Source organism: Aythya ferina (genome assembly GCF_964211825.1).
Source record: "Aythya ferina genome assembly, chromosome: 13".
NCBI lineage: Eukaryota > Metazoa > Chordata > Aves > Anseriformes > Anatidae > Aythya > Aythya ferina.
Genome location: NC_140311.1, coordinates 21,145,015 through 21,172,157, shown reverse-complemented (window position 1 = coordinate 21,172,157; position 27,143 = coordinate 21,145,015). Strand labels below are relative to the sequence as shown.

The 27,143-nt window shown below is 42.0% G+C and overlaps 1 protein-coding gene and 1 long non-coding RNA gene across 5 annotated transcripts in view; both read left to right on the top strand.

Annotated features, from left to right (window-relative positions):
• Window positions 1–27,143, top strand: part of LOC311443691 — a 206,836-nt gene that overhangs the window by 157,876 nt on the left and 21,817 nt on the right. The gene's annotated exons all lie outside the window — the stretch shown is intronic.
• LOC311443856 (GTPase-activating Rap/Ran-GAP domain-like protein 3) lies at window positions 369–21,282 on the top strand. 4 transcript variants are annotated; one of them, XR_014697547.1, is made up of 13 exons: window positions 372–1,774; window positions 2,539–2,613; window positions 3,618–3,711; window positions 4,441–4,539; window positions 8,848–8,964; window positions 9,671–9,843; window positions 12,258–12,324; window positions 13,942–14,049; window positions 15,158–15,276; window positions 15,701–15,833; window positions 18,338–18,887; window positions 19,298–19,678; window positions 20,123–21,282. XR_014697547.1 is itself a non-coding variant. In XM_084534411.1 (9 exons), exons 1-9 carry the CDS (start codon window positions 1,697–1,699, stop codon window positions 14,758–14,760), a joined length of 867 nt encoding a protein of 288 aa, XP_084390537.1. In that variant the 5' UTR covers window positions 369–1,696; the 3' UTR covers window positions 14,761–14,876. The 4 variants fall into 4 exon arrangements, 1 of the variants encoding a protein (XP_084390537.1); XR_014697548.1 differs by having other exon boundaries at window positions 18,338–19,409; window positions 20,653–21,282; XR_014697549.1 differs by having other exon boundaries at window positions 18,338–19,678.

Here is a 27,143-nt window from a genome sequence, read left to right as displayed (position 1 = left end):
CTTGAGAAATCATATCTGGAGAATCAGATGAAAAATTAACAATCCATTGGTAGAGAGACACACCCCTTTTCATAGTTTTGTGCGATGGTTTATCCCATGGTTAGGAGTGAGTGAATTGGAAAAGGCAATAGTTAATATTTCTGCAATTATAGAGAAGTTAGAAAACAAAATTCTGGATGCTATAAAGGCTCAACAAGAAGAGATACCTAGTTTATCACAGGTAGTATTACAAAATCGGATGGCCCTAGACTTGTTACTGGCCACTCAAGGGGGAGTCTGTACAGTAATAAACACAAGTTGTTGTATGTATGTAGATCAGAGTGGAAGGATCTCTACCGACCTGGAAGAAATATGGAAGCAGACAAGGATCCTACATGAGATCAGTAAAGATGATCTTTCATGGAGTTTTAGTGAACTATGGAATAAGTTAACCTCCTGGTTGCCCAATTTCCAATGGTTGAAACAAGTATTCATTGCTCTAATCGTATTAGTAGTGTTAGGAATATTTGTGTGCATGTTGTTTAGATGCCTGCTTTGTTGTGTTACTGTAAATAATGAAAGTATCTGATGCAAAAGAATTTGCATGGGAAAAGAAAAGGGGAGATTGATTAAGGAGGTATTGGGGAGGCAAGGACAATCCCCAGACAAGGACTGTGTATCTCGAAACAAGACACTGGAACTCATGATAAGGAAGCGGCAGGCGGACAGAGAAACGAATGTAAGGACTATAAATCTCGAAACTGGACATTGGATTTCATTATAAAGATACAACAAACGGGAGAATTAGCAACAACCAGCTCTTGCAATTAAGAAACATGCCAATTCAGCAGATTCCTGACCAAAGGTGAAAAGTACACTGTGAGGAAGACTCGGGGTCTTCCTCCCAAAGACCCCTGCCCACGTCCCAAAGACCCCTGCCCACAATTCTTGGAAGGCTCTGCGCAGGCGCAAGGTGCCAAAAGGCTAATTAGCATGAGAAGCGAGGGAAGGCGGGGATAGGTAATGCATATGTATAGGTGCTTGTAGAATATTGATAGATTGATTGTATAAATTCAAGACTGCTTTCTGCTTTGGGTATGCACGATAGGTGGAGAGATCCCCCGTGCATCCAGCGCTGCAATAAAGAATATACCACTTCAAGGAATTTTGGCTTCGATCTTTGAATCAATGTGTAGGAGTTCATTTGACTACCTCCTGCACTCCTTTCATCTTTTCCTGAATGAGAGATGACCTCTGAAAAGGAGCATTTCCTTCAGTTTGTTTTGCTTTTATGACAAACCTTTGAACAGTGAGAACCTTGATCATTTCTAGACACGTGTTTCTATAAAAGGTTTTTCCCTGATGGGCAAAGTGACTTCCCAAGAATTACACGCCCCGGCATGCTCTGGGCACCCAAGATGGCGTCCCGGACATGGAATGCCCGAGAACTACATCTCCCGGTATGCTCGGGGCACCCAACATGGCCGCCCGAAAGCCCATGCTGGAGAACTGCATCTCCCGACATGCTCTGGGCACCCAACACTCCATGGTTTGGGGCAATTCTGGACATGAAGACAGACTAGGAGAAGCACTTTTTGAGAGCAGTCCTGCAGAGAAGGGCTTGGGGGTTCTGGTGAATGAAAAGCTTGAAATGAACCAAGAGTGCATGCTTGCAGGCCAGAATGCCAACTGAATCCTGGGCTGCATCAACAGAGGAATGGCCAGCAGGTTAAGGGAGGGGATTGTCTCCCTCTATTCTGCCCTTCTAAGGCCCCACTTGAAGTCGTGTGTCCAGGTCTGGGCCCCCCAGAACAAGAAGGATGTTTATCTTTTAAGAGCGGGTCCAGAGGGGGGCTACAAAAGTGCTCAAGGGGATGGAACACTTCTCCTATGAAGAAAGGCTAAGAGAGCTGGGGCTTTTCAACCTACAGAAGAGAAGGCTCCGGGGTGACCCCACTGCAACCTTGCAGTACTTAAAGGGGACGTAAAAAAAAAAGATGGGGAACAACTATTCTTAATCAGATAAAGACAGGATAAGGGAGAATGGCTTTAAACTAAAAGAGGTGAGATTTAGATTAGAGGTTAGGAGGAAATACTTCACTTGGAGGGTGGCGAGGCACTGTAACAGGTTGCCCAGAGAAGTTGTGAATGCCTCATCCTTGGTTCAAGACCAGATTGGACGAGGCCCTGAGCAACCTGATCTAGTGAGTGGTGTCCCTGCCTATGGCAGGGTGGTTGGAACTGGATGATCTTTGAGGTCCCTTCCAACCCAAGCCATTCTATGATTTCATTCTGTCGTTCTGTTGATTACTATGTTGGACACTTCATATTTTGAGCTTCCTTTTTTTTTATAAGCTATGTAGGCTTTGGCTGCAGCTCCATAGTGATCACTGCAGTCTTTCTTCAAGGTATAGATAATTCCCCTTCTTTCTTAATAACTGTAATAGCAATTCCAAGCTGTAAACTACTTTGTCATCCTAAGTTGTCCTTTCTTCTTAGGCTTTAGGTTATATATTAGTGACAAAAGCTTAATTTAATTAAAATACCTGTTTGTATTAGGCGCTGAAATTGAAAACCACTGTGAAAGGGGATACATCACCTACCCTGGCAACCACCAGCTTCTGTAAAAAGGAGGTGAGTGAACCCATTTGTGTAAGGAGAGTTCAAAAAAAAAAAAAAAAAAAACACTAAATTCAATTGAGCATGGCACTGTATATCAGTTGTATATATTGTTTATTTACTTCTCTGATTAGATACTATAGCAGCAAAGTTGTAACATATAGTGTGTTAAAGTGATTCTTCAGCCCATAGCAAATGAATAAAGGATGAGCCTGAAGGTAGTAGTACTTCTCATGCTAATGCAAGTCTGGATATTTTTATATCTGAGCATATTTCATGAAAAAAAAAAACAATCAACACCACCACCACCACCACCACCACCACCACCATAATATTTTCCATAACCAATCATCTTTTGATTATTTTAACATCTTTATCAAGTTTAAAGCAAAATTTAGTTGTGTTTTTATTTCCTGTAACTACATTTTTTTTACAAGGCATAGGAGTGAAAAAAGTAAATTACACTTTTCTAGGTGCATCTTATATATAGAAGCTTCAGAAGTGCTTGTAGAATTTCAGACTGCAGCTTAATACTTAATATTAGAGAAGAGAGGGGGGAGGAGACAGAACTTAGGAGGTAAGTACAGAGAACACATGACAAAAGAACAATTTGGGGGAAAGGTAGTTTTAGCGGTACCATGTCTAAATACCACAAATGAACCATGAAATGAAATCAAACTGTATATGCATGGTGGTGCATATATTTTAAGTCTGTATTTTAATTGTTTAATAAGAAATTTCCAGGGTTGCACTGAATATCAGCTGCTTGGATTTTAATTCCAGTGTTCCAAGAGTGTATCATACTTATTAGTCTCCAAATCCAATTGGTAGGGAGAGTATTTCTCTGCAAGAAAATTAATTAGATTTTGTTATTTCAAATTCAAAAAATATACTTTTAAGAAATGTACCCTGCCAAAAGTATTTATGTGTTCTTACATGTCACTGTCTTATCTCATTTGTGTCTATATGGTCAGTATTTCTTAGTATAATTAATATGTATCCCTTATGTTACATCATAGCCTTGGGAGTCCCAATCTTTCTGCAGTAATTTTCCTCATGAAGTTGTCTGCGCAGATTCCTGGGGCCAATCCTTGCTGGTTTCTACAGACGCTGGTATCTTGTTAATTGATGGTTAGTAAATGATGCTGTGTTCTTGTGTCAATTATTTATGTATCTGACCATTTTCTTCATAATAAATGTTCATAAGCTCTGTTTAAGTAATTGGTAAGTCCTCACCTGCAAGGAGAGTACCAATCCAAGTGAATCTATAACATTTATGTAATCTAGCTGCAGATTTTTTCTCTGCATCAGAATTCTTATTTGGAGCCATTTTTTGTGCAGATTTCTGAATGTTTTGTTATTTCAGATGCTGTTATCTTGGCCATCTGAAAAGATTTATGAAGTCAAACCCAAACTCAAGGAGCGTCTGGATTTTTTAGCCCTTGATGATACTAATGAACATGAAGCACAAGGCTTATGTGGTGATGAAAGCCAGTTTCTTCCATAGCAGTGCTTTTACTAGTTTGACCTCTTATCTTCTGTGTGCCACGTAAGGCCATTGGGACTAAGGGAATGAAGTTAGTTATCAGTGAAAATTTTCAGACTTTCAAAAGAAAGGTCCCTTTCAGGCTTCAGTTGCATAATTTCATCCATGGCAATGATAAAACACTCCTATAAGGAAGTACTGGTTATGATGCTGCAGCATACATATGAGCTTTGTGCAGAATGTTTCATTTTCATGAGAAAAAACAAGACTTATTTTATTAGAAAGAAATAGTTCAGAACCATTGACTACCAAATTTTAGCAGAATTTTAAAGAAATACGTGTGTTTTCTTTTTTAGATGGTCAGCCATCAGTTCAAGTATTTGATAAAACTCTCCAAATAAAGCAGATGCATGTGTTGGAAGCTCTGGATCTTTTGATTGCCCGAACAGACAAAGGTAGGAGAGGTCCTTGTTATTTGGTTCTTACTTGAATGTCTGTATAACTGTTTATTTGGCAGACATATCAGTAGAAGGGAATGCCCTAGGTGCTTTTCTTTAAGAGTTGTTTTTGTTTTTTAACTTGGAAGCATGCTGTAGAATTTTAATTCCCACAGCACTAGATTTATATAATCACCTTTTGTCACATCACATAACTATTCTTAATTATTGTAATTAGGTTTTTGAGCTCTGAGTTTATTGTTCTCCTTTTCAGATCTTTCCACTACTTTCCCTTTGCTGATTTCCCCTGGGCTGCTTACGTACATGCCCTATGGCTTTAGGGTTTGTAAGTGTCTTGAGGTAATCATGTTTTTATCACTGGCAAGTGCATTAGATGCCTCATTTAGAATAAGGGAGTGCATACAACAAGTACTGTTCGTTGTTTGTTTGCTTGTTTTTCTAAAAGGTGTGGAAAAAAATCTCTAGATGCTCAGAATCATGCTTCAGAGTAAACCTGAAACTGGCCATATTGAATCATCAAATGGTTTGGTTGGAAACAACTTTTCAAGACCTTTTAGTCCGACCTCCCTGCCATGGTCAGGTACATCTTTCAGTAGATGAGGTTGCCCAAAGCCTCATCCAGCCTGACCTTGAACACTTCAGGAGATGGGACATCCACATCTTCTCTGGGCAGCCTGTTCCAGTGCCTCACCACTCTCATAGATTAGATATAAGGAATAAATTATTCGCTAAATCTACCATCTTTCTGTTTGAAACTATTACGCCTTGTGCTGTCACTACGTGCCCTTGTAAAATGTCTCTCTCTCTCTTTCTTATAAGCCTCCTTTAAGTATTGAAAGGCCACAATAACATCTCCTCAGAGCCTTCTTTTATCCAGGTTAAAAGAACACAGCTTTCTCAGCCTTTCTTGTAGGTGTTCCAGCTCTCTTATCATTTTTGTGACCCTTCTCTGGATCAACTTTAACAGGTCCATGTCCTTCTTGTGCTGGGGGCACCTGAGCTGAACACAGTACTCCAGGTTGTATCTTACAGGGGCAGTGTGGAGTGGGGGAGTATCACTTCCCTTGACCTTCTAGGCCACACTTCTTTTTGTGCAGCACAGGATATGATTAACTTTCTGGGCTGAAGGTAGACATTACTGGCTCATGTCAGATTTGTCATCCACCAGTATATAGTTGGTCTCCAGCTACTCTTAGAACTCAACACTCTGGAAATCTCCCTAGCTGAATAATGTATTTGTTCAGTTGTACAAAAACGTGGAGGAAATTACTTACGCTGTCACTGTTCTACCAAATGTGTTACTGGTTTTTGTTCTGTGATGTGTAACCACATTCTAGTTCTATAGATTATATTCTCCTGAATATTCTGGTATAAAAAAAATAAAAAATAAAAAAATAAAACTTAAAACCCGTCTGTCCAAACAACTTTTTTTTTTTTTTTTTTAACCCTCATTTCAAAAGGATTAAATGTCCCTAAAATATGCACTTTTTCAGTTAGGTACTTTTTACCCAAAAGTCTGTGAAGTGAATACGCACAGTGCAAGAACAGGATCTGTATGTGTAACACAGATAAAATAATTAGAAATCTGGTTGTTGTATTGTTTTTTACCACATTATGTCTGTTTGCTCAATATTAGCTGAAGTGACATTTACCCAAGCTAAGGGTAAAATGTGGTTCCTTTCATATCATTGGGAGTTGCCCATTTTGGCTGGACCTGATGAAATTCATCCTGGAACCCTTGCAGAACCAGCTGAGATTACCTGAGAGGCATTTGCAGTCATCTCTGAAGACACCTGGTGGGTGGGTAACATTTTTGAAGATCTGAAAAGGGTAGGTGTATCTGAAGCTTAGTTTATGAAACTTCTAGAATAGATAATTGCATTTAATAGTCAAAACGCTGTGATGATTGGTTAAACCTGAAGAGAGAGATGTTACAAGCCATTTTGAGGTAGCAGGATTAGGCATTACTGGCATCAATTCATGATGCTTCAAGCATATTTTGATAAAGAGTTTTTGTGTAAAAAGTTGAAGAGATTTTTGAATGCTGTTATGGGTGCTTTCTGAATCATTTAGAGGAGAGAAAGGTCTTCTGTTCTTGCTAGTATCCTTGCCTCTTGTTTTGTATTTGTATACCATAGTGAAACTGAGATCTGGAGCGGAAGTTATCATTGCCCTTTATTTTCAGACTATGCCTTAGTCTAGTTTTCCATATGGTCTTCTGGAGACCCTCTTCCTATCCCCATGGTGACTGATATTGTCTGATAAAGGAAAATGAGAAAAATAATGAGTTAGATGGGTAAAAGCAATCTTATATTGGGTGTACAAATTGGTATTAAAGACTATATGGGTTTTTAGGATACAATAATATGTTACAAGGTTTGTATGTACTTTAAATGCGTCCTTCTCATGTACTTCAAGTGCATCGATGTAGAACTGGTATTTTAAGACTCAAGCAGAAAGACCGATGTTTGTGTTACGAAAATGTTCCTATAGAATGTGGTATTATCCAGCACTCAGTTCTAACAACCAGGTTTGAGATCACTTTAAGGTAGCTCATTTCAGAAGAAAATCCTGTTTCTACTGCTTTCTAGTACCCTCTGCATTTCTGGGAGAGAGGAAATGTTAACAGTGAAACTAGAACTGAAGATAATGCTATCACGGAGATTTTTCAGGTCAGCATACCAACAGAAGGGGGTATTTCAGGAACCAACAATACATCTGGTATTAATGACAGATGCAGAAATTGCTTTGGTAGCAGTGCTCTCTTTTCTAATGTTGATTAAATTTGACTTAGTAATGACAGATGAATTATAGAACTGGATCCACTTTGTCCTCCAAATGTGTTTGTTTATTTTTTTGCTAAAACTTATTTTGTGAAACACTTAGACATGGCGAGGGGGAAGGAGGAAGAGCTCCTTCACTTGGAATAATCAAGTCTGTAGGAGGTGAAGAAAAACTCTCTTAAAAAAAATGACACCAAAGAAAAGCTTGGATGATAGTTTCATGAGCAGCCACAGATGTAACACCACAGTGGGGTTATTTGGGACATTTGCAAAACAACTAGTATCCTGAAAGAGGAACGCATTGAGGAATGCAATCTCTAGGATGCATCCTATAGGACACACCTGACAAAGAGACAGAGCTGAATTAATGAGTAGTAATGCTGTTCTTGAACATTTGATTTAGATTATGTTTTCTAGCCTTCCTTTCAAAAGGGTGAATTTTGCTTGCCATTCTTCCTCCATGAACTCATTCATGGAAGCACGCGTTCTTGTATGTACGTTCTTGAAAAGAAAGAGATTGCATATATTTCATTTTCCTTTAATCGGTGTTGACAGTAAGAATTTGCTGGTTGATCAGTGTTTCAAGTTGTGGTGGACTGAAGGAAACATTGCATCTTCTTTTCTCTTACACTTTCTATGGGAAAAGAAGGTCATAAAGGTTCCAGAAGCTGCCCTGATTCATGTTTATCTATTATCAGAATTGAAGGCAGCACATGTGATCTTGCTTTTGTATTTACTGTTGGATCCACACTGACTATACATGTATATTAAGAAAGCGTGCTTATGTTTCCAGCTATACCAGCTAGACTAGTAAGAGAGTATACTTTTGTCAGAAAATCTTGTTTTACTTGCATTTTAAGAAACTTGGCTTTTAGTTAAGAAACTACTCTTAACAATAGCTTATTTCCAACTGCAAATAGTAGTGTATCATTTATTTATTTATTTATTTTAAATTTCGGTGTTGTGTATTCCACTCATGTCTATCTTTGTGGAAAAAAACATTTAGCCGTGGTGGTGGATGCTGTGCTATTTTTGCAGTTGGAATATGCCTTGAACCTAACTTGCCTAACTTTGAAGAACTGATAAGCAAAACCAGTCCACATCCAAAAGGTTTTCAGACTCTGTTAAGGATCCAGGTATCAGCTGCTAGGCTGGATGGTTCCAGAATTTAAAGTTAACCCTTCTTCTCTTGCCTTTAGTTTGTATCTGTCTTATTTTCACCGTCTTCTAGCAGTGTAGGTTTCACTGATTTGAGGCTCCTATTATGTATTGCCGCAGCACCATCTGATGGGAAACTCTGCTAGTGAACTGAAAGGGTTGCTTACTGGAACTGTAGAGTCTAGATAGAGTTCACAAGCAGTCTTCCTGTCACATTGCTGCTTACACTCAGAGAAGCAAAATTGTTTAACTTTGCTTTTATGGCAATGCTGTCTGTTAGGTGATTCATCTCTTTGGAAGTATTAATTTCAAACCACCACTGTCTTTTTCTAATTTGCTGTTCCCTGACTTTCTCCATCTTCAGGAAAAGATTCTCGTCTCCTTGTCTTCAGATTGAGTGCTGTCCAAAAAGACATAGAAACAAAGCAGATGATAAGAAGCAAATATGACTGCAGAGAAAATAAATTGGAGAGAACAAAAGGTAGCTTTATTATCTTGTATTAAAAGTGTACACTGTGGTATTGTGCCAGTAGTTGCCAGGGTTTATTAGCTCCCTTGAGGCTTCACCTTTAGTTTTATCTCTGGACAGTTAATTCAAACTTTAAGCTTATGTGTGAAAATAACATAGGGTACAGTCCAGCCTATCATTTGAGAACTTGGTAAAAACATACCATGTTACTTGGCAATCACTGCTGATGAAAAGCTCTGGTGAAAAACAGATATGTTGCTTTCAGGATTGAGGGGTATAAGAAAAATTATGCATGGATGTAAGACTGAAATAAATGTCACTGTGAGGTAGAAGAACAATGGCAAATCTTTTTTAATTAGTAATGCTTAGAATAGTTTGGGTATTGCAGATTATTTTAGTAGATGTAAACATTTTCCGATATTCAGCATCAAGCTTCCTTGGAAAGCTGGAAACTGCAGAATAGTAAAGAAAAAAACATATATTTACTCTTTTACTTGCAAAAGGAGTAAGGGGGAAAATAGTTTTCAAAAGACTTACTGTCTTTTGTCTTTTTCTAGAATTTACTATTATCCTGTTGGGATGTTTGTAATTGTGTGGTGCTCAGGTATCAGATACCCATTGTACTAACCATCATACAATTACAGAGCAAAAATAAAAAAAATTAAAAATAACAGTCCTTACCCCAAATATTTACAACCTAAATTTTTTTTTTTCTTAGGCTGCCATTTGTATGCCATTAATACTCACCATGGCAGTGAACTGAGGATTGTTGTGGGTATTCAGAACAAACTACTTCTCATCACAAAGAAATACAATCCATGCAACAGTTTAACCAGCAGCTCTTTGCTGTCATTACCTGAATGTCCAGTAGACGAGTTCCAGTACATCTGGGTATGTGTAATCTAATCACTAATCACTTTTACAGACTAGGCAGCACTCAGCTAGTGGACGAAAAAGGCAAAGAGCATGCATTTTATCGTCTGGAACCTCCAGACAGATGTAAGTGAGAAGCAATACGATGGAGATCCATCATTGATATGCCAAATAAATATTTCAGACTTCTTAAATTGTCATCTTGTTCTGTATCATGCTTCTCTGCTTAGATTACATCCTTGTAAATTCATGGAGCAATGCAATATTCACACTAAGAGCCTGAAAAAGAGAATAATACTATTATTTATCTCATAGGAAATATGCCTTTCTGACCCTCCAGTGGTTATGACACTGGTGGATGGACCTACTGGAGACAGTGACGTTATGATCTGTGTGGCGTATCAGCATCAGTTTGATTTAGTTAATGAAAGTATTGGGGAGTCCTATAGACTGCATCATGTTGAAGCAAACAAAGTAAATTTCTAGCATTTAAACTATTTTCTTGCAGAATTGGTCCATGCTGTGCTGACCTCCTGGGAGCAGCATTTACGGAGATCCTCTTGTCTCCTTTACTTTTCACTTTTTTAACTTCTACTTTAGAGTACTCTGAGGCATTTTTTCCTTTTGGAATGTGTGATAATAATCACTCCTAAGAGAGGTAGTTATAAGGTATGACATATTAGGAAAGAGCCTGTGTTTCAAGCTCTGGAATATTGCTGTCAGTATAAATGCAAAGCCATTTTTTCTCCTTTCTTAGTCAATATTTTGATTTTTGTCTTTTCTTCATGGTCTCTGTGTTTTATTCTTTAGGAGGTTGCAGCAAAATAATTTCAGGTTTTGGCCACCATTATCTCATTCAGATTTGCCTATTTGCATGTACTAAAACTGAAATATTTGTGTATATCTTTTAGTTCTAAACTGCTGCCCAGCCAAGTAATACATTAACTGTATCTTACTAACTGGGACATAGGGTTGGGATTTAAGTAAACATCCTGATTTTTGGAAAAGGGTTCAAATGTTTCCTGTCGCTGGGATGATAATGATCTTCAGCATTTTGAAAATCAAATAATTTCAATAATTTCTTAATATGGATGTGAATGTATAGCTTTAAGCATAATTTAAAAAAAAAAAAAAAAAGAACCTTTTACAGGGTTACTCTTGTGTTCTGTTGACTTCTCTGCTCATAATGGTATAAGGGACGTCTCTTTTGATTTGATGCTTCTTGTTGATTTTTTTTTAAATCATCTGTGTTTTTATTCAGATTTGATGATGAAGAGGGTTGGTACTCCTAGCATTGGCAATACAGTGTTAAGGTTCTCCACAGCAATGGGAATCTATTTTAATCTGGATTAAGAAGGAAATACAATTAAAGAATGTGGACAGTCAAGAATCGCCCCCCTCTGTTCTCTTCCCCAGTAACCCTTATTTCCTTTGAGAACACAGACAAAGCAGGAATTTAATTAGATCTGTGCCAGTGATTTTTGTGTTGTTGAAATTGGTTACCAAATTATTTCCACAGGTCACAAAGCGGAAATGTCTTTCAGTTGCTACAAAGGATGGGTCAAAATGTGTTTTGTATAGATATATATAAGTCTCCAGATCTGTTTAACGGTTCTTGCCTTATATTTGTCTTAAATCAAGAGAACACCTACTTTATTGCACAAAGGAAAGCCATGAAGTTCATGAAGTCAATCTCCAGCCCTGCCCAAGTAGCAAATAGTGTGGTCTAGGAGACATTTGTCTAATCCAGTCTTAAGTATTTCATCAGGGAGGTCTCCTTTTCTGAATGTACATACTACTACTTATGGGTGTCTTGTTTTTCTTTTAATTTAACTGTAAAAGACAAATACAGGATTAAAGTATGAGAATATAAGTAGCCTATGCTATGCAAAAACCATTTTAGTTTATCCAGCAGTGGTTCTCAGTTTCTAAATTCAGCTTATTCAGTAATTCTTGAAGTACATCCACATCAATCAATGTACCTGTTAGTGGTTTTGATCCAGTAATTGGCACTTTTGATCTTTCTGCTAGTCATGATTTTCAGTCGAGCTTTTTAGATTTCACTTTTTGGAAAGAATTGCTATTTTTAGCATAGCATGTTAATTCAAAGCTACCCTGAAATAACTCAGTTTCCCAAAATTTATATTGTCAAGTAAGTTAGGTAAGTTTGTATCATTTTATAATGTAGGTATGTATTTATACTGAAGGTACAAAATTGAATATGCATTACTGAAATACAGCATTGAATACAAAAGAAATTGATTTCCATCCTATCGGCATCCTGAAAATGAATCACAAAAAAGAATTTTTTTTTTTTTCTTTTATCTGTAATTGTGCACCAACTGATTTGATTGCTTCTTAGTCAAAACCTGGTCATAGTAACATCAGTATCCTATCTGCCTGATCATTACCCTTTCCTATTACCATTGCAGGTAAATTTTGTTGCAGCTATTGATGTATATGAAGATGGTGAAGCTGGCCTACTGTTATGTTATAACTGTAAGTAGTTAGGGAAGACTGGAAATGATAATATCTCAACATGTAATTCTTTCTTCATTGGAGTTTAGGTCTGTATTTTAAAGTTTCAGTGTTTCATGGAAAGTATTTCAAAATACATTTTTTTTTTCAATTTAAGTGCATATTAGAAGGACTAGAAATGGAAGTACTGTTTTATTGTGGTGTGTGTAATTGGACAGACATTACCATCTTACTCACAAAAGTCCTATTTCTTCAGATCTATCGTATTCTTTGCCTAGTCTCACACTGGGTGTTTCTAGGACATGTACAAATTAGTATTCCACCCCTTTTCTTCTTTGTGCTTTCCCATTCTGTCATTGTGCTTTCTTTCCTTCTGCACACTTCTTTGTGCTGGCACATTTTAAAATTGTAATTCTCTTAATCTCTTTTTATAAAACGGCCTTGGATTTAATATGCATATGCTCTTCTGTGCTGTACACATGTAGTTTTGCTTTCAGTCCTCAGGAAAAAGAAAGTTATGAGTATGAAACGTCCTTTATGAGGTGATGCTGAAGGACAAAGCACAACTTTCTGTTTCAGATGGCATGTCCTATTTGCCTTTCCAAAGAGAGCATTGATGGAAACAGGATAAATACATCTACGTATTCTAGCATTGGCCGTTAGATTGGTACCACAGGGAAAAAGTCTCTAAAGTGTATCTTTGTATGCTCTGTGAGGCCTCATTGGTTTCGGTAGTTTAACAAATCCTACCTAGTTCTGGTTCACTCAGTACTGCTTCAGAACTAAAAGGTCTGAGTAGTGTGAATTCCCAAACCTGTACTTCTGTGCAGAATCAGTCCTACTCTAGTAGGCTCGTCACAGAGCCAAAGTTAACAAACTTGGTTGATCCTAAGGTCCTAAAGCCTGTTGCACAGGGTTGCAGCAACTTGAATCCCTATTTGTAGGGCCCTGTCACAGGGAAACCTCTTTTGGTCTTGTGACAGTTTTACAATTATGAAAGTATCATCATGGAACAAGTATGAAAACACATGATTTGACAGTGTTCTAAGTCTGGATTTCAAACAAGACCTTTTTTTTACACTTGTGGATATAAAGTTAGTTTAAGTTTAAGGACACCAATTACAGAAAAAAAAAAAAAAAAAAAAGGATTTTACCTAAAAATAGAGAAGTAGTAAATTCAAAAGTTATATGATTAATGAAATCTTGGTATCTGTAGTATCCCATGTGTATTACAATCCTCAAAGAACACAAACTGTGCTAGTATGTGGCTGCTTGAAGGGTAGTTTTTATAGTCAGAGAGGTACAGCTCTGCTTACATCACTTTCAGAAATGTTCTTAACTATTCCTCTATCCATAGACAAAGTAAGGAGCTGATGATTGCTGAAACAGAACAATACTTACTTTGTGAAATCTGACAAGTTATTAAAATGTAGCTCTACTATTTGTGTCTTGTAAATGTATTCACAAAGGAAGCACATTTCCCTTATGGTCTGTTTAGATATAGAGGGACTTCTACATAAGTGTTTGATATTTATCTGTGTATTATCCTCACTTCTGTAAAATCTACCTATAATGTTGGTGTTTGTCATTTGTGCTGTAAGATATTGGAGGTTTCTTTTTTTCCTTTTTTTGTTACAGATGTTTGCCAATATAGAAAGGTGTATCCTTTTAATGGAGGTTCTCCACTCGTCCAGTCATCGTCTTATGACTTTCACTTTAGCTGGAATCAAGTTCCTTATGATGTTGGTAAGAACATACCTCTTTTACCCTTTTTTCATTACTATTTAGGCTTGCACTTGGCTGTTGGTGGAATTGGAGCATGTGTGCTAGGAATATAAATATAAAATAAATATAAAAATAAAAATAATTTAACATATATAAATCTATTTTTAATATAATAAAATTTAATAAATATGGGTTAATAAATTCCTATAAATAAGAATTTCTTCATGGAGAGGGTGGTTAACCATTAGAATGGACTGCCCAGGGAAGTGGTGGAATCCCTATCCCTGGAGAGGTGTTGACATAACACCAAGATGTTGAAGGATTTTTTGAAACAGCAAAAATCCCATGGCTTGCTGCAGCTGAGCAAACCAAGCTACCAGGGCAACTATGAGAAGTTCCCATGACAGTGTTCCCACATCGCCCAATTGAGGAATTTAGAAAAATATTGTTACCAGCCTCTGGCTTCAAGGACAAGGTCTATATGACTGCTAATCACAAGAGGGGTTGTTTTCTTGCAGGTGGGGTTGTGTTCTTGTAGTTGTTTGTCTGAGTGCTTTTGACCACTAATTTTGTGTGAAACACTATCCACCCCTGTTAAGTTCACTATAAAAGTTAGGCTATTCGGGCAATAAAATGGAGCATGATCTGACTCTACTGGTGTCTGTCGTGCTTTCAGCCGTGCTTCCTGCAACACCAAGGGACATAATGATGGAACTTGGTAGGTCAGGTTGATTGTTGGACTTGAAGGTTTTTTCCAACCTAGATGATTCTGTGATTCTCTAAGCATGTTGCATTCATGATGCCACTTCAGCTAAGATTCTGCATATGGTATCTTTAATAAGTGGAGCCGTGGGGCCAAGTTTTTCCTCTGATAAACTTTTTTTTTTTCCTTTCTCTCTTTTCTGTTTTTTTTTTTTTTTTTCCATTCAGTTTATTTTCTGCCAGGCATGGAGAGTGAAGTTTTCTTCAGGCTTGTATCTGAATGTCCATCAGTACAGTAGACAAATCTTGTCATAGGAAAGGGAGATACCAGAGTAGGTCAGATACTCAAGAATTGTTTTCAGGGAGCATCTGAGAAACATTTACTTTAATCATTCTTCCTTGCAAAATAATTTTTGTTTCATTGCAGTCTGTGCTTTCCCTTCTATCCTTGCCTTCACTACTGATTCCATTGAGATCTGATTAGTGGTGAGTGGAAACTTAGTCCACACAGCAGTTGTGCCTGAGCTTCAGCTTGTAGCATCAAGGGTAAGACATGAGAAAAGCATGTTTGACTATTTGTGAAGTGTTGGGACCTAATTCACATAAAGAGTTGCTGAAGCCCAAACCAAACCAAAACTGACACATTTTCTGATTTGCATTAACTGTTAATTTGTGTGCTCTTAGCTTGTAGTGAGTACAGTGAGAATCAGAATTGATCTAACTGTCCTTTATTGCTTGCAGTAATGCAGAGCTGAAGTATTTGATTATTTACAGGGCAAATGCTCTTCTGAACATCACAGAAGTTCTCCCCATTTACAGTGAGATAGCCTTTCTGTGGCCAGCTGTAGTTAACTTAGCAGCAATACAGCAACAGTGGCAATAGAACATAGTGGACAAACATTTAAGCTCTTCTTCAGAAAGTGTTTAAGAAAGTTTTGCTGTACTAATGATGAGTTCTTTGTGATTTCAGTCAGATATTTATTTTAAAGCTACTGCTGCAGTAAGGGGATCATCTCATAGCAGTTCTAAGGAAATGAGTTCAAGTTCTCCTCAAGCACCGACGGCTTATGAAATACCAGAATGTCCTCTTTCTTCTTCAGAAGGCAACGTGGTTTCCAGGCTACTTGAAGCTTTGATTATTATCTTTAGTAAAATGAAATCAATCCGTTAAAAGATTTTGTTTTCATGGCTGAGAGTCTGGAAGATGGAAACCTTATCCAGAGATCTGAAACACCTGGCTGAGCTTCTGCCCCATAGTATCTCTTCTGAATGCACAGCAGCACTGTTTTGAAGAAATCATGTCTGTAGGAGGGGAAGAATTAAGCTTCACTACCTTAATGAGTCTTTGGCAATATGGCCAAGACTATAAAGCAAAAAGAGGTATAAAATTGGGGGAAAACTTTCAGACTTCACATATGCCATTCCTTTCATTTATGAACAGCTAAACTATCGATAGCTAATTAAACTAATGAAAACTAAAGGCAAGAAGTATTTCTAGTCTCAAAAGAGTTAATAAATTTAAAGTTAATAAATGCACAGTAAATTTGGTGTAACATGATCTGTGAACAATCGATCTAGAGGGATAAATAATAGAGAAACAAAGGAACACCAACTAGATAATGCAAGATGTATGTAGATCTTGTTCATTTAGATGTATTTAAATCTGCTGCTGCACTGTTGACAGAAGAGGAAAAGAGAAAGGAATCATATAATCATAGAATCATAGAATATCCTGAGTTGGAAGGGACCCTTAAGGATCATCAAGTCCAACTCTTGACACCGCACAGGTCTACACAAAAGTTCAGACCATGTGACTAAGTGCACAGTCCAATCTCTTCTTAAATTCAGACAGGCTTGGTGCAGTGACCACTTCCCTGGGGAGCCTGTTCCAGTGTGCAACCACCCTCTCTGTGAAGAACCCCCTCCTGACGTCCAGCCTAAATTTCCCCTGCCTCAGCTTAACCCTGTTCCCGCAGGTCCTGTCACTGGTGTTAATGGAGAAAAGGTCTCCTGCCTCTCGACACCCCCTTACGAGGAAGTTGTAGACTGTGATGAGGTCTCCCCTCAGCCTCCTCTTCTCCAGGCTGAACAGGCCCAGTGACCTCAGCCGTTCTTCGTACGTCTTCCCCTCCAGGCCTTTCACCATCTTCGTAGCCCTCCTCTGGACACTCTCCAACAGTTTCATGTCCTTTTTATACTGTGGTGCCCAGAACTACACACAGTACTCGAGGTGAGGCCGCACCATCGCAGAGTAGAGTGGGACAATCACCTCCCTTGACCTACTAGTGATGCCGTGCTTGATGCACCCCAGGACACAGTTGGCCCTCCTGGCTGCCAGGGCACACTGCTGGCTCATATTCAACTTGCTGTCTACCACGACCCCCAGATCCCTCTCTTCCAGGTTGCTCTCCAGCGTCTCATCGCCCAGTCTGTACATGCAGCCAGGGTTTCCCCGTCCCAGGTGCAGGACCTGGCACTTGCTCTTATTAAACTTCATGCGGTTGGTGATCGCCCAGCTCTCCAACCTATCCAGATCCCTCTGCAAGGCCTTTCCACCCTCATTGGAGTCCACAACTCCTCCAAGTTTGGTGTCATCAGCAAACTTGCTCAAAATACCTTCTATTCCTACATCCAGATCGTTTATAAAAATATTGAAAAGTACTGGCCCTAAAATGGAGCCTTGAGGGACCCCACTGGTGACCGCCCGCCAGCCTGATGCAGCCCCATTTACCATAACCCTTTGGGCCCTGCCCGTTAGCCAATTGCTCACCCATCGTATGATGTTTTTATTTAGCTGTATGGTGGACATTTTGTCCAGTAGGATCCTATGGGAAACCGTGTCAAAAGCCTTGCTGAAGTCCAAAAAAATCACATCAGCTGGTTTCCCTTGGTCCACCATACGGGTGATCTTATCATAAAAGGAAATCAGGTTAGTTAGGCAGGACCTACCCTTCACAAACCCATGCTGGCTGGGACCAATGACTGCTTTGTCCCCCAGGCGAGCCTCAATAAGTTCGAGAACCATCTTCTCCATGATTTTACCAGGCACTGACATGAGACTGACAGGCCTGTAATTGCTAGGGTCTTCTTTCTGACCCTTCTTGAAAATCGGCACAACATTTGCCAGCTTCCAGTCTACCGGGACCTCTCTAAATTCCCAGGATCGTTGAAAAATAATTGAGAGAGGTTCCGCGATGATGTCCGCCAGCTCTTTCAGCACCCGGGGATGAATCCCATCTGGACCCATGGACTTGTAGGGATCCAGGTGGAGTAGCAAATCCCGCACACGTTCAGGGTCGGTTGGGAGTTTGTCATCCCCACCGTCCCGGTGGAATCTGAATTTCAGGAATCTGAATTTCTGTTTTTAAGACAGGCAATATGCTTTTTCTCAGTAAGCCAAGTTGTCAGTCTGCAAAATGTGGACGTATTTCTTCCTCCTCCTAGCCTATTTATAGTGAAAGATACAGTACAAGGAAGATCTTTGTTACTTGGGTTAAAAAGCACCCCACATAAAGTTTATAACTTTTCTGTATAACTTTTCATTTGAAGTATTTAGAACTGATACTGGTATGAAAGTGTAACGTTCTTTTTTCCTTCTGCATTTCAGGTGAAGTTCCAGGCTGGAGAAGTCTGCCCACGTGAACCTAATGAGGTTCAACAAGTCTAAGTGCAAGGTGCTGCACCTGGGTCAGGGAAATCCCAGACATGAGGACAGACTAAGAGAAGCACTCATTGAGAGCAGACCTGCAGAGAAGGACTTGGGAGTTCTGGTGGACAAAAGGCTCGGCATGTACCAGCAGTGTGCACTTGCAGGCCAACAGGCCAACTGCATCCTGGGCTGCATCAACAGAGGAGTGGCCAGCCGGTTAAGGGAGGGGATTGTCCCCCCTCTACTCTGCCCTTCTGAGGCCTCACTTGGAGTACTGCATCCAGGTCTGGACCCCCAGCACAAGAAAGATTTGGACCTGTTAGTGCGAGTACAGAGGAGGGGCTACAAAGATGATCAGAGGACTGGAGCACCTCTCCTATGAAGAAAGGCTGAGAGAGCTGCGGCTGTTCAGCCTGGAGGAGAGAAGGTTACAGGGAGGACCTCACCGTGACCTTTCAATAATTAAAGGAGTCTTGTAAAAAAAAATGGAGAAGGACTCTTTACTCAGGTAGATAATGATAGGATGTGGGAAGTGGTTATAAACTAAAAGAAGATAGGTTTAGACTAGACTAGGAAGAAATGCTTCACTGTAAGGGTAGTGAGGCACTGGAACATGTTGCCAAGAGAAGTCGATGCCCCATATCTGGAGGTGTTCAAGGCAAGGCTGGATGGGGCTTTGGCCAACCTGATCTAGTGGGTGGCATCCCTATCTATGGCAGGGGGGTTGGAGTTAGATGATCTTTAAGATCCCTTCTAACACAAGCCATTCTATGATGATTCTATTATAAGGTAACCATATTCTAAGCCAGCTAGGAACTTTTTAGTTAGTAATGAAAACCATCAAGAGAGATCACAATGTTTTTTTGTGATTATTTGATTTCCTTTTGAGAGTATTAAGACTTTTATTCCTTTATTGAGGCCTTTTGGATGAACCTATTCCCCAGACAGAAGGTGTACAAAAGCAAAAAAAGGCTCCTCGAAGACAGTCAGATCCCAAGCAGGGAGCGGTAAGATCAACTAGTAGCGACAGGTAAATATATGGGCTTTAGAAAATAACCTAAGTTAGACTGTAAGTATTTTGGGAATTGATTGTTTCTCAACCTTTTTACTCTAATCTTAGTTCGGTATAGCCTGACTGAGGCCCTTGTATACTACTGTGAATTTCATCCTACTGTGTATTAGAGTATCTGAATACTATCAGTACTGAAATGGTTATACCTCTTGCTAAAGATATGTTATGAGGAAAGCAAGACTAAATGGGACTTTGTGGGGACCTGGTGCAGTTGAGACAGTCAGCAGGTGTTGCGAGGACATTTGTTGTCGACGGAAGGAAGACACAGACGCTCAATATGAGTGATCAGTGAACTTCGATTTATTGGATAGCTCAGTCGTCTTTTATCTAATTCAATATAATTAGCTCATACATATTGCAAAAGCTAAGCTCATGATTGGTTAATGCATTTCTCTATTCTATCAGCTAGTTTCCCACCAAAATAACACAGTTAGTACTTTCCCAGCATACCAACAGATATCATGTTCTTGTACCTGAAACCTCCCTGAAACCTCCCTAAAACCTCCCAGAACTTACATTCCTTCCCAGGCCGCATTTACGTATTTTCTCAGGCTTATTTACGTACTTTCTCAGGCTCATTTGAGCTGTGTTCGATACTTTGTTAACTCGCGGCCTCCTAGCTGTGCAATGTTCACATGGCCTACTTCGCTTAACCATTCCTCCACAAGCAGGCCTACAACGTCTGCACTGTGCAGACTCACTTGCTATTTTCTTCATATCCTTGTGTCTCATCTCCAAAATAAATTTTGTAAAGAAACACTATTGCATATGTCTGTTTGTATCTGCTTACCAGACCCCCTGCCATTGTGTTTTTTTTTCATTGTTTTTATAACCTGCATTTGTGATAAGTAGCAGCAGAATTCAGCCAAGATACTGAGATTATTTTTTTTTCAATCCACTGCAATGTAAAACGTTATTATATTTATTCCACTATTTGAAAATTATATGGAGGGGAGCATTCATTAACATGACCTTTGGGCAATAATCTGATGTATGTAATCTCTGTTTTAATATGAGTTGTCATCAAGGCTCTGGTTCAGTGCTAGCTTGGTGTGGAAGCAGAGTAAAACAGAGAGAAATTCAGTTTTAATGGTTTGTCTCTGCCTTTAGGATAACTTGATTGTATGCAGAAATAGCCACTGACCCTGCTTGCCCTTACCTGTGTATTGTTTCTCAGTAACTTTTGTCTTCATCTTTGCAGAATAATCTCAGCCTCTTTTGAAAGCTTTTCTGAGAGTCCTCATCTTTCCACTAGTTCAGATCCTGATACTGTAGCAAACAGAGAGGAGAGCTCACCATCTAGCTATCCATTCCATCTGACTTCTTTATACGATGAGGACAACATTGACTTGAAGTGCAGACAGACTGTTCCTTACTTCAACTTTTCTTACAGATCTGTGAGCTCTGTAGGAATGTCACAAACACTGCTTCTAGTGGTAAAATGTGTCTGGAAGTATTGGTGATTAATCTTTATAGATCCCATGTTGTTCTGGCTTGCTTAGCCTGATTTGGTGATGCTTACATCTTTGACATATGTATGTTTTCTTATCTCAACATTGCTTTTTGTGGCATTCTAAAGGTAGGTAATCAATGAGAGCTTCAGGCTGAAAATGAAGTAAAAAGTATTATTTATTCTGAGCTTCTTATAATTGAAGTACCTGAATGAAAGTGGCATTCAGTTAATTGCTGTTACTAATATCTTGAGCTGTTTTACAAGTGTGCACCATGTAGAAAGAAGAATTTGATGATGTAAATCACTCATTTTGTTTTTTCATTCTCAAAAAAAAAAGCTTTTAGACAAGGTCTTTTCAGACAACGCAAGTGCAGTCTGTCCTTGAAATGATGGAGCTGTGTTTTATTCACTGAGGAATGATGGTTACTCTATAAAGATCAGGTAACAAGAACGTGTTGTTTTCTTTTCTCTGACCTGTCCTTGCACATTTATTTTTTTTTTAAGAGAAACTTGAAAACTGTTTTGACATTAAGAATCTTTGAGTAGAATGACTTTTTATAAGAAAATACAAGCTTTCAAATCTTCCATAAACTTGGAAGTCAAAAATACATTGTATTTCTCCACAAAGGGAATGCTGTTTCTGTAGTGCACCTGCAGATTTCCTCATTACAGGCAGAAGCCCGTGCCCTGATTTTCTTTCTGACTACACAAAGATTCCTGTGCTGGCATCAGAATTAATTGTTGTCTGCTTTTACACCAACAATAGAATTCATTGCTCCAAGTAAATATATTTTTCTAAATGGAGCGGGCTGAAGTTTTACTACCAAGAAGCTAGTTTTCTATGATGAAATAGTCATATTAGATCTTTTGTTTTGTTAAAAGATAGTATTTAATCATTAAAGCTTGACTTTTTTTTAACCCTTTCCTTCATGCCAAAAATCAATTTTATACAATGTTTTGAAGGGGTTTGCTGTTTCTCATGAAAAAGTGATGCTTCCAGGCTTTTTATATATGAAGATTTCGGCTTAATTAGGGTATTTCTTGCTCTTTATATAGAAATATTTCTGTATCCTCTTTCTGAACAACCCTAAGTATATCCCTTGGAGGAATCTGAGAGGAATTTAAAATAGGACCCCAGAAAAGGCGTACAAAGCCCCTTTTGCCCATCAAAAATTGCCCCCAAAGGAAGCCTTTGGGTACAACTGAACTCCCCAGGGGAGCCTTTACGCAGCCCCACATGCAGCTGGGCTCTCTGTGTTCGCTCTTTCTGAACAACCCTAAATATTTATCCCTGGGTGGAATCTGAGAGGAATTTAAAATAGGACCCCAGAAAAGGCGTACAAAGCCCCTTTCGCCCATCCAAAATTGCCCCCAAAGGAAGCCTTTGGGTACAACTGAACTCCCCAGGGGAGCCTTCACGCAGCCCCACATGCAACTGAACTCTGTGTTCTCTCTTTCTGAACAACCCTAACTAAACATATTAGTCACGTTTCAAGTCATCTGTTTCAATTCAGACAATTTCAAGTGTGAAAAGTGAAAACATAGCTTATCCATGAGCTCCTTCAGAACTCCTTAGTGAAATGCTGCCTTAGCCTTTTGACTTCTTACTTCTGTTTCTGTGTCAAAACTTGTTCTGTATCATTTCAGTTGGAGATGGATTCTTTGACATCCGTGCCAAGAAAAACCTTTCTTCCGTAGGAGCCCTTCAATGTACACAGAGCCGATAAAGATCATCTTTTTTGCCATTTGGTGCTCAGCATTGGGCCACAGCCTCCCGCATCACGGCAAGGCGGCACCCATACGTTCGTGTTCGGACACCTGTGTCCTGCGATCGCCGTTTCCGAGCCGATCGAGATGGGACCTGGACCCCGGTGCGGCTAGCACACACTTCACCCAAGACCGCAGTCCAGCGGCTTGGGATGGCCAGGCGCTGCTCCGCACAGGACAGTACACAGGGTTCCAGACGGCCATTCCCCGAGCCGGCGGACAACAGCCACCAGCTTCAAGGCACCGCCGGCACCCACGGCGCCCTACGACGGACCCCCTGAACACGGGACAGCTGGCCCCCTGTGCAACCTGTGGCCAAACTCCTGCACCCGGGACCACTGTCCAAAAGCCGCTCTAGGTCAGCCCCGGACCGTGGTGAGCCTAGCACACACATCGCCCAGGACCGGAGCCCAGCGGTTCAGTACGTCCGGGCGCAACTCCGCACAGGAGAAAACACTCCGGTCTCCAGGACGGCACGTCCCCGAGCCAGCGGACGACAGCCGGACCTCTGGAACATGGGACAGACGGGCCCCGCGCAGCCCATGGCCAAACTCCCGAACCTTAGACCGACATCCCCAATCCGCTCTAGTTTGGCCCCGGACCCTGGTGTGGGTAGAACACACGTCGCCCAGTACCGGAGCCCAGAGGTTTGGGATGGCTGGCCACCGCTCCGCACGGGACCGAACCCCCCATTCTCCATTACATCCAGTCCCCGAGCTGGCGGATGAAAGCCTCCCACTTCACGGCACAGCCGGCACCCATGGAACCCGAAGACGCACCCCTGTAAAACGGGTCAGCCCATGGCCAAAGTCAGTCCCGCACATGGGACCCACTGTCCACGAGCCGCTCGAGGTCGGCCCTGTTCCCCGGTGAGCCTAGCACACACTTCGCCCAGGACCAGAGCCCAGGAGTTCGGTACGGCTGGGCGCCGCTCCGCACGGGACAGAGCACCCCGGTCACCGGCACGGCCAGTCCCTGAGCCGGCGGAGGACAGCCTCCCGCTTCAAGACATGGCTGGCACCCACGCTGCTCGTGGCTGGACACCCGTGTTCAGGGATTGCTATCTCCGAGCCGCCCGAGGTCGTACCCAGACCCCGGTGAGCCTAGCACACATTGCGCCCAGGACCAGAGCCCAGGGGTTCAGTACGGCCAGGCGCCGCTTCGCACAGGACAGACCAACCCGGTCTACGGCAAGGGCAGTCCCCGAGCTGGTGGACGACAGCCTCCCGCTTCACGGCACGGCCGACACCCTCAGCGCCCGAGGACGGACCCCCGGAACACGGGACAGACGGCCCTCGCACAGCCTGTGGCCAAACTCCCGCACATGGGACCAATGTCCAGGAGCTGTTCGAGGTTGGCCCCAGACCCTGGTGCGGCTAGCACACACTTCGCCCAGGACAGAACCCAGGGGTTCGGGACGGAATGCCACCGCTCCACAAGGGACAGAACCTCCCAGTCTCCAGGAGTATTAGTAGTAGTATTATTACTGTCATTATCATTTTTCTGTCTTAATAAACTGTCTTTATCTCAACTCACAGGCTTCACTTTCCCATTTCTCTCTCCCATCCCAGAGAGGGAGTTTGGAGGGTGAGCAAATTGCTGTGTGGTGTTTAGCTGCCAACAGGGTTAAACCACACCACCAAGCCTGCCCGAAAGGCAAAACAGACTAACAGAATCCACCCACTAACTTAGGGACCACACTGCCATCCACTCACCCTCGTTCAACTTTCCAGCTTAGTCCATGCCTATGACCTAGGCTACAAGAAACAGAGGTCATGTCTGTGATGGACATGCAAACAGTATAGCTCCCTGCAGAGAACTCAAACACACAGGGAAGAGACAGAAAAGAGAAAACACCCTCAGGTCCACGAACGCCAAAAGGTCATGACTGCACAGCAGCCCCAACAGGGGTAATCACAGACTTACCTTTTATAGACGACAAAAGTGACCCTGCTCACTCTCTTCATAACACTGCACTTATGTGGTCAAGCCCCTTGCGATGCGTACTGAAGCTCTTCATGAATCCTCCGGCCAGTTACACAAATGGCTTGATATATCTAGGGATTAAAATGTAACCGAAAAAAAGGAACCGTACCCCACGATTTCCCAAGTACCCCACGATTTCACAAGTTAGCTGGCAATGCCCCCTAAATATCCCTCTATAATGTGAACTCCAAGCACTTAAAATATAGAAGGCTGCAAGGTCTAAAGACTCTACAGCCAGAGCCAGAATGAGCTAGCAGCCACTCAGATTTTAGCCCAAAGCAACTATTTTTAGAGACAGGCTGGGAACTGGTTCTTTTCAAGCCAAGGACCATTTCACCATCCTCAAAGCTAAAGAAACAGTTGACTGCTCTGTTGAATCATGTTCCTGGCAAAAAAAATCTAGGGACCAGCCCTGGTGACCAGATGTTGGGAGAAGAGCTGGAGACCAGGTCTGAGGACCGAATCTGGGGACCAACTCTGGGGACAAAATCTGTGGAATGGGTGTGGGGGAGCAGGTCTGGGGACCACGCCTTGGGACAAGCTCTTGGGACCAGGTCTGGTGATCAGGTCTGGGGACCAGGTTTGCAGAGCAGCCATAGGGACCAACTCTGTGGAGTAGGTCTGTGAATGAGTTCTAGGGACCAGCTCTAGGGATAAGATGTTGGGAGAAGAGCTGGAGACCAGGTGTGGGGACCAGGTCTGGCTACCAGGTCTCGGGACCACTTCTGGCAACTAGATCTGAGGACCAGGTCTGCGGACCAGATCTGGGGACAAGGTCTGTGGACCAGTTCTTTGGATCAGATCTGGGGGACAAAGTCTGGGGGAAATATCTCCAGACGAGGTCTAGAGAGCAGGTTTGGGGACCAGATCTGGGGACAAGGTGTTACAAGTATTATGAAGAGCAGCTGAGGGAGCTGGGATTGTTCAGCCTAGAGAAAAGGAGGATCAGGGGTGTCCTTATCACTCTCTATAGGTACCTTAAAGGAGGTTGTAGCGAGGTGGGGGTTGGCCTATTCTCCCACGTGCCTGGTGACAGGACGAGGGAGAACGGGCTAAAGTTGCACCAGGGGAAGTTTAGGTTGGATATTAGGGAGAAATTCTTTACCAAAAGGGTTGTTGGGCATTGGAATGGGCTGCCCAGGGAAGTGGTGGAGTCACCATCCCTGGAGGTCTTTCAAAGATGTTTAGATGTAGAGCTTAGTGATATGGTTTAGTGGAGGACTTGTTAGTGTTAGGTCAGAGGTTGGACTAGGTGATCTTGGAGGTCTCTTCCAACCTAGATGATTCTGTGTGGGGACTAGAGCTGGGGACCACATCAGGGGACCAGGTCTTGGTACCAGCCCTGGGGACCAGGTCTGGGGACTATGTCTGAGGATGCAGTCCGGGGACCAGGTGTGGGGACCAGGTCTTGGGACCAGCTCTGGGGACTAGGTCTGGGGACCAGTTCTGGGGACTGGATCTGGGGACCAGGTGTGAGGACTAGACTTTGGGATGAGGTGTGGGGACCAGATCTGGGAGCCAGGTTTGCGGACCAGATGTGGGGACCTGATCTAGAGATCAGCTCTGGGGACCAGCCCTGGGGATCAGCTGGGAGCAGGTCCATGTCTGGGGACAAGTTCTGGGAGCCAGGTGTGGGGACAAGAGCTGGGGACCAGGTGTGGGGACTAGATCTGGGGATCAGAACTGGGGATGAGATCAAGGGACCAGACTTGGGCCCAGCTCTGAAGACTGTGTCTGGGGACCAGGTCTTGTGACCAGATCTGCAGAACAGGTGTGGAGAGCAGGTCTGGGAAGCAGGCTCCCTTGTGGAGCCTTTACGCAACCCCACACACAACAGCACTCTGCGCCTTCTCTCTTTCCAAACAACCTGAAATATAACCCTAACCGAAACACTGAGCTGAACTCTAGTTAGGACCATAAAAAACACGTACAGCACCACATTCAGGGTAGGAGTTCCATGGTCGAGGGTCCGGGGTTGGGGCTTAGAATTCATGCTCACGGTTGGGCCTCAGGGTCGAGCCCGGTTCTGGAGGTCGGGGTCGGGGGCTCCAGAGTCAGGTCTGGGTTGGGGGCTCTGGGGTTATGTATCCATAATCAAGGATTTGGGTCGAGGCTGCAGGGTTGGGGCTCAGGTTTGGGCCTCGGGGCTAGCTCCAGGTCCAGGGTCAGCTCTGGGTTCAGGGTCAGCTCTGGGGTTGGGGACTCAGGGTTGGGGCTCGGGGCTGGGGCTCAAGGTTGGGGCTTGGGGTTGGCACTCAGGGATGGAGCTTGGGGTTAGCTCTGGGTGCTGGTTCAGCTCCAGGGTCAGGGGCTCAGTGTTATCTCCGGGTTCAGGGCTTGGGTCAGCTCAGGAGTAGGGAAGCCGGGATCGAGGGTCTGGGGTCAGCTCTGAGGTCAAGGGCTTGTACCTGGGACTCGGGGTCTGGGCTTGGGGTGAACTCTGGCTTTGACTGGGCTGGGGGTTCTGAGGTCATGTTTCCATCAAG

Coding starts and splice junctions, on each gene's coding strand:
- LOC311443856 (XM_084534411.1), top strand. CDS start 1,697: ATGGCCAGCAGGTTAAGGGAGGGGATTGTCTCCCTCTATTCTGCCCTT. Junction 3,712..4,440: donor GCTGGTTTCTACAGACGCTG/GTATCTTGTTAA, acceptor TTTCTTTTTTAG/ATGGTCAGCCATCAGTTCAA. Junction 4,540..8,847: donor GATTGCCCGAACAGACAAAG/GTAGGAGAGGTC, acceptor CTCCATCTTCAG/GAAAAGATTCTCGTCTCCTT.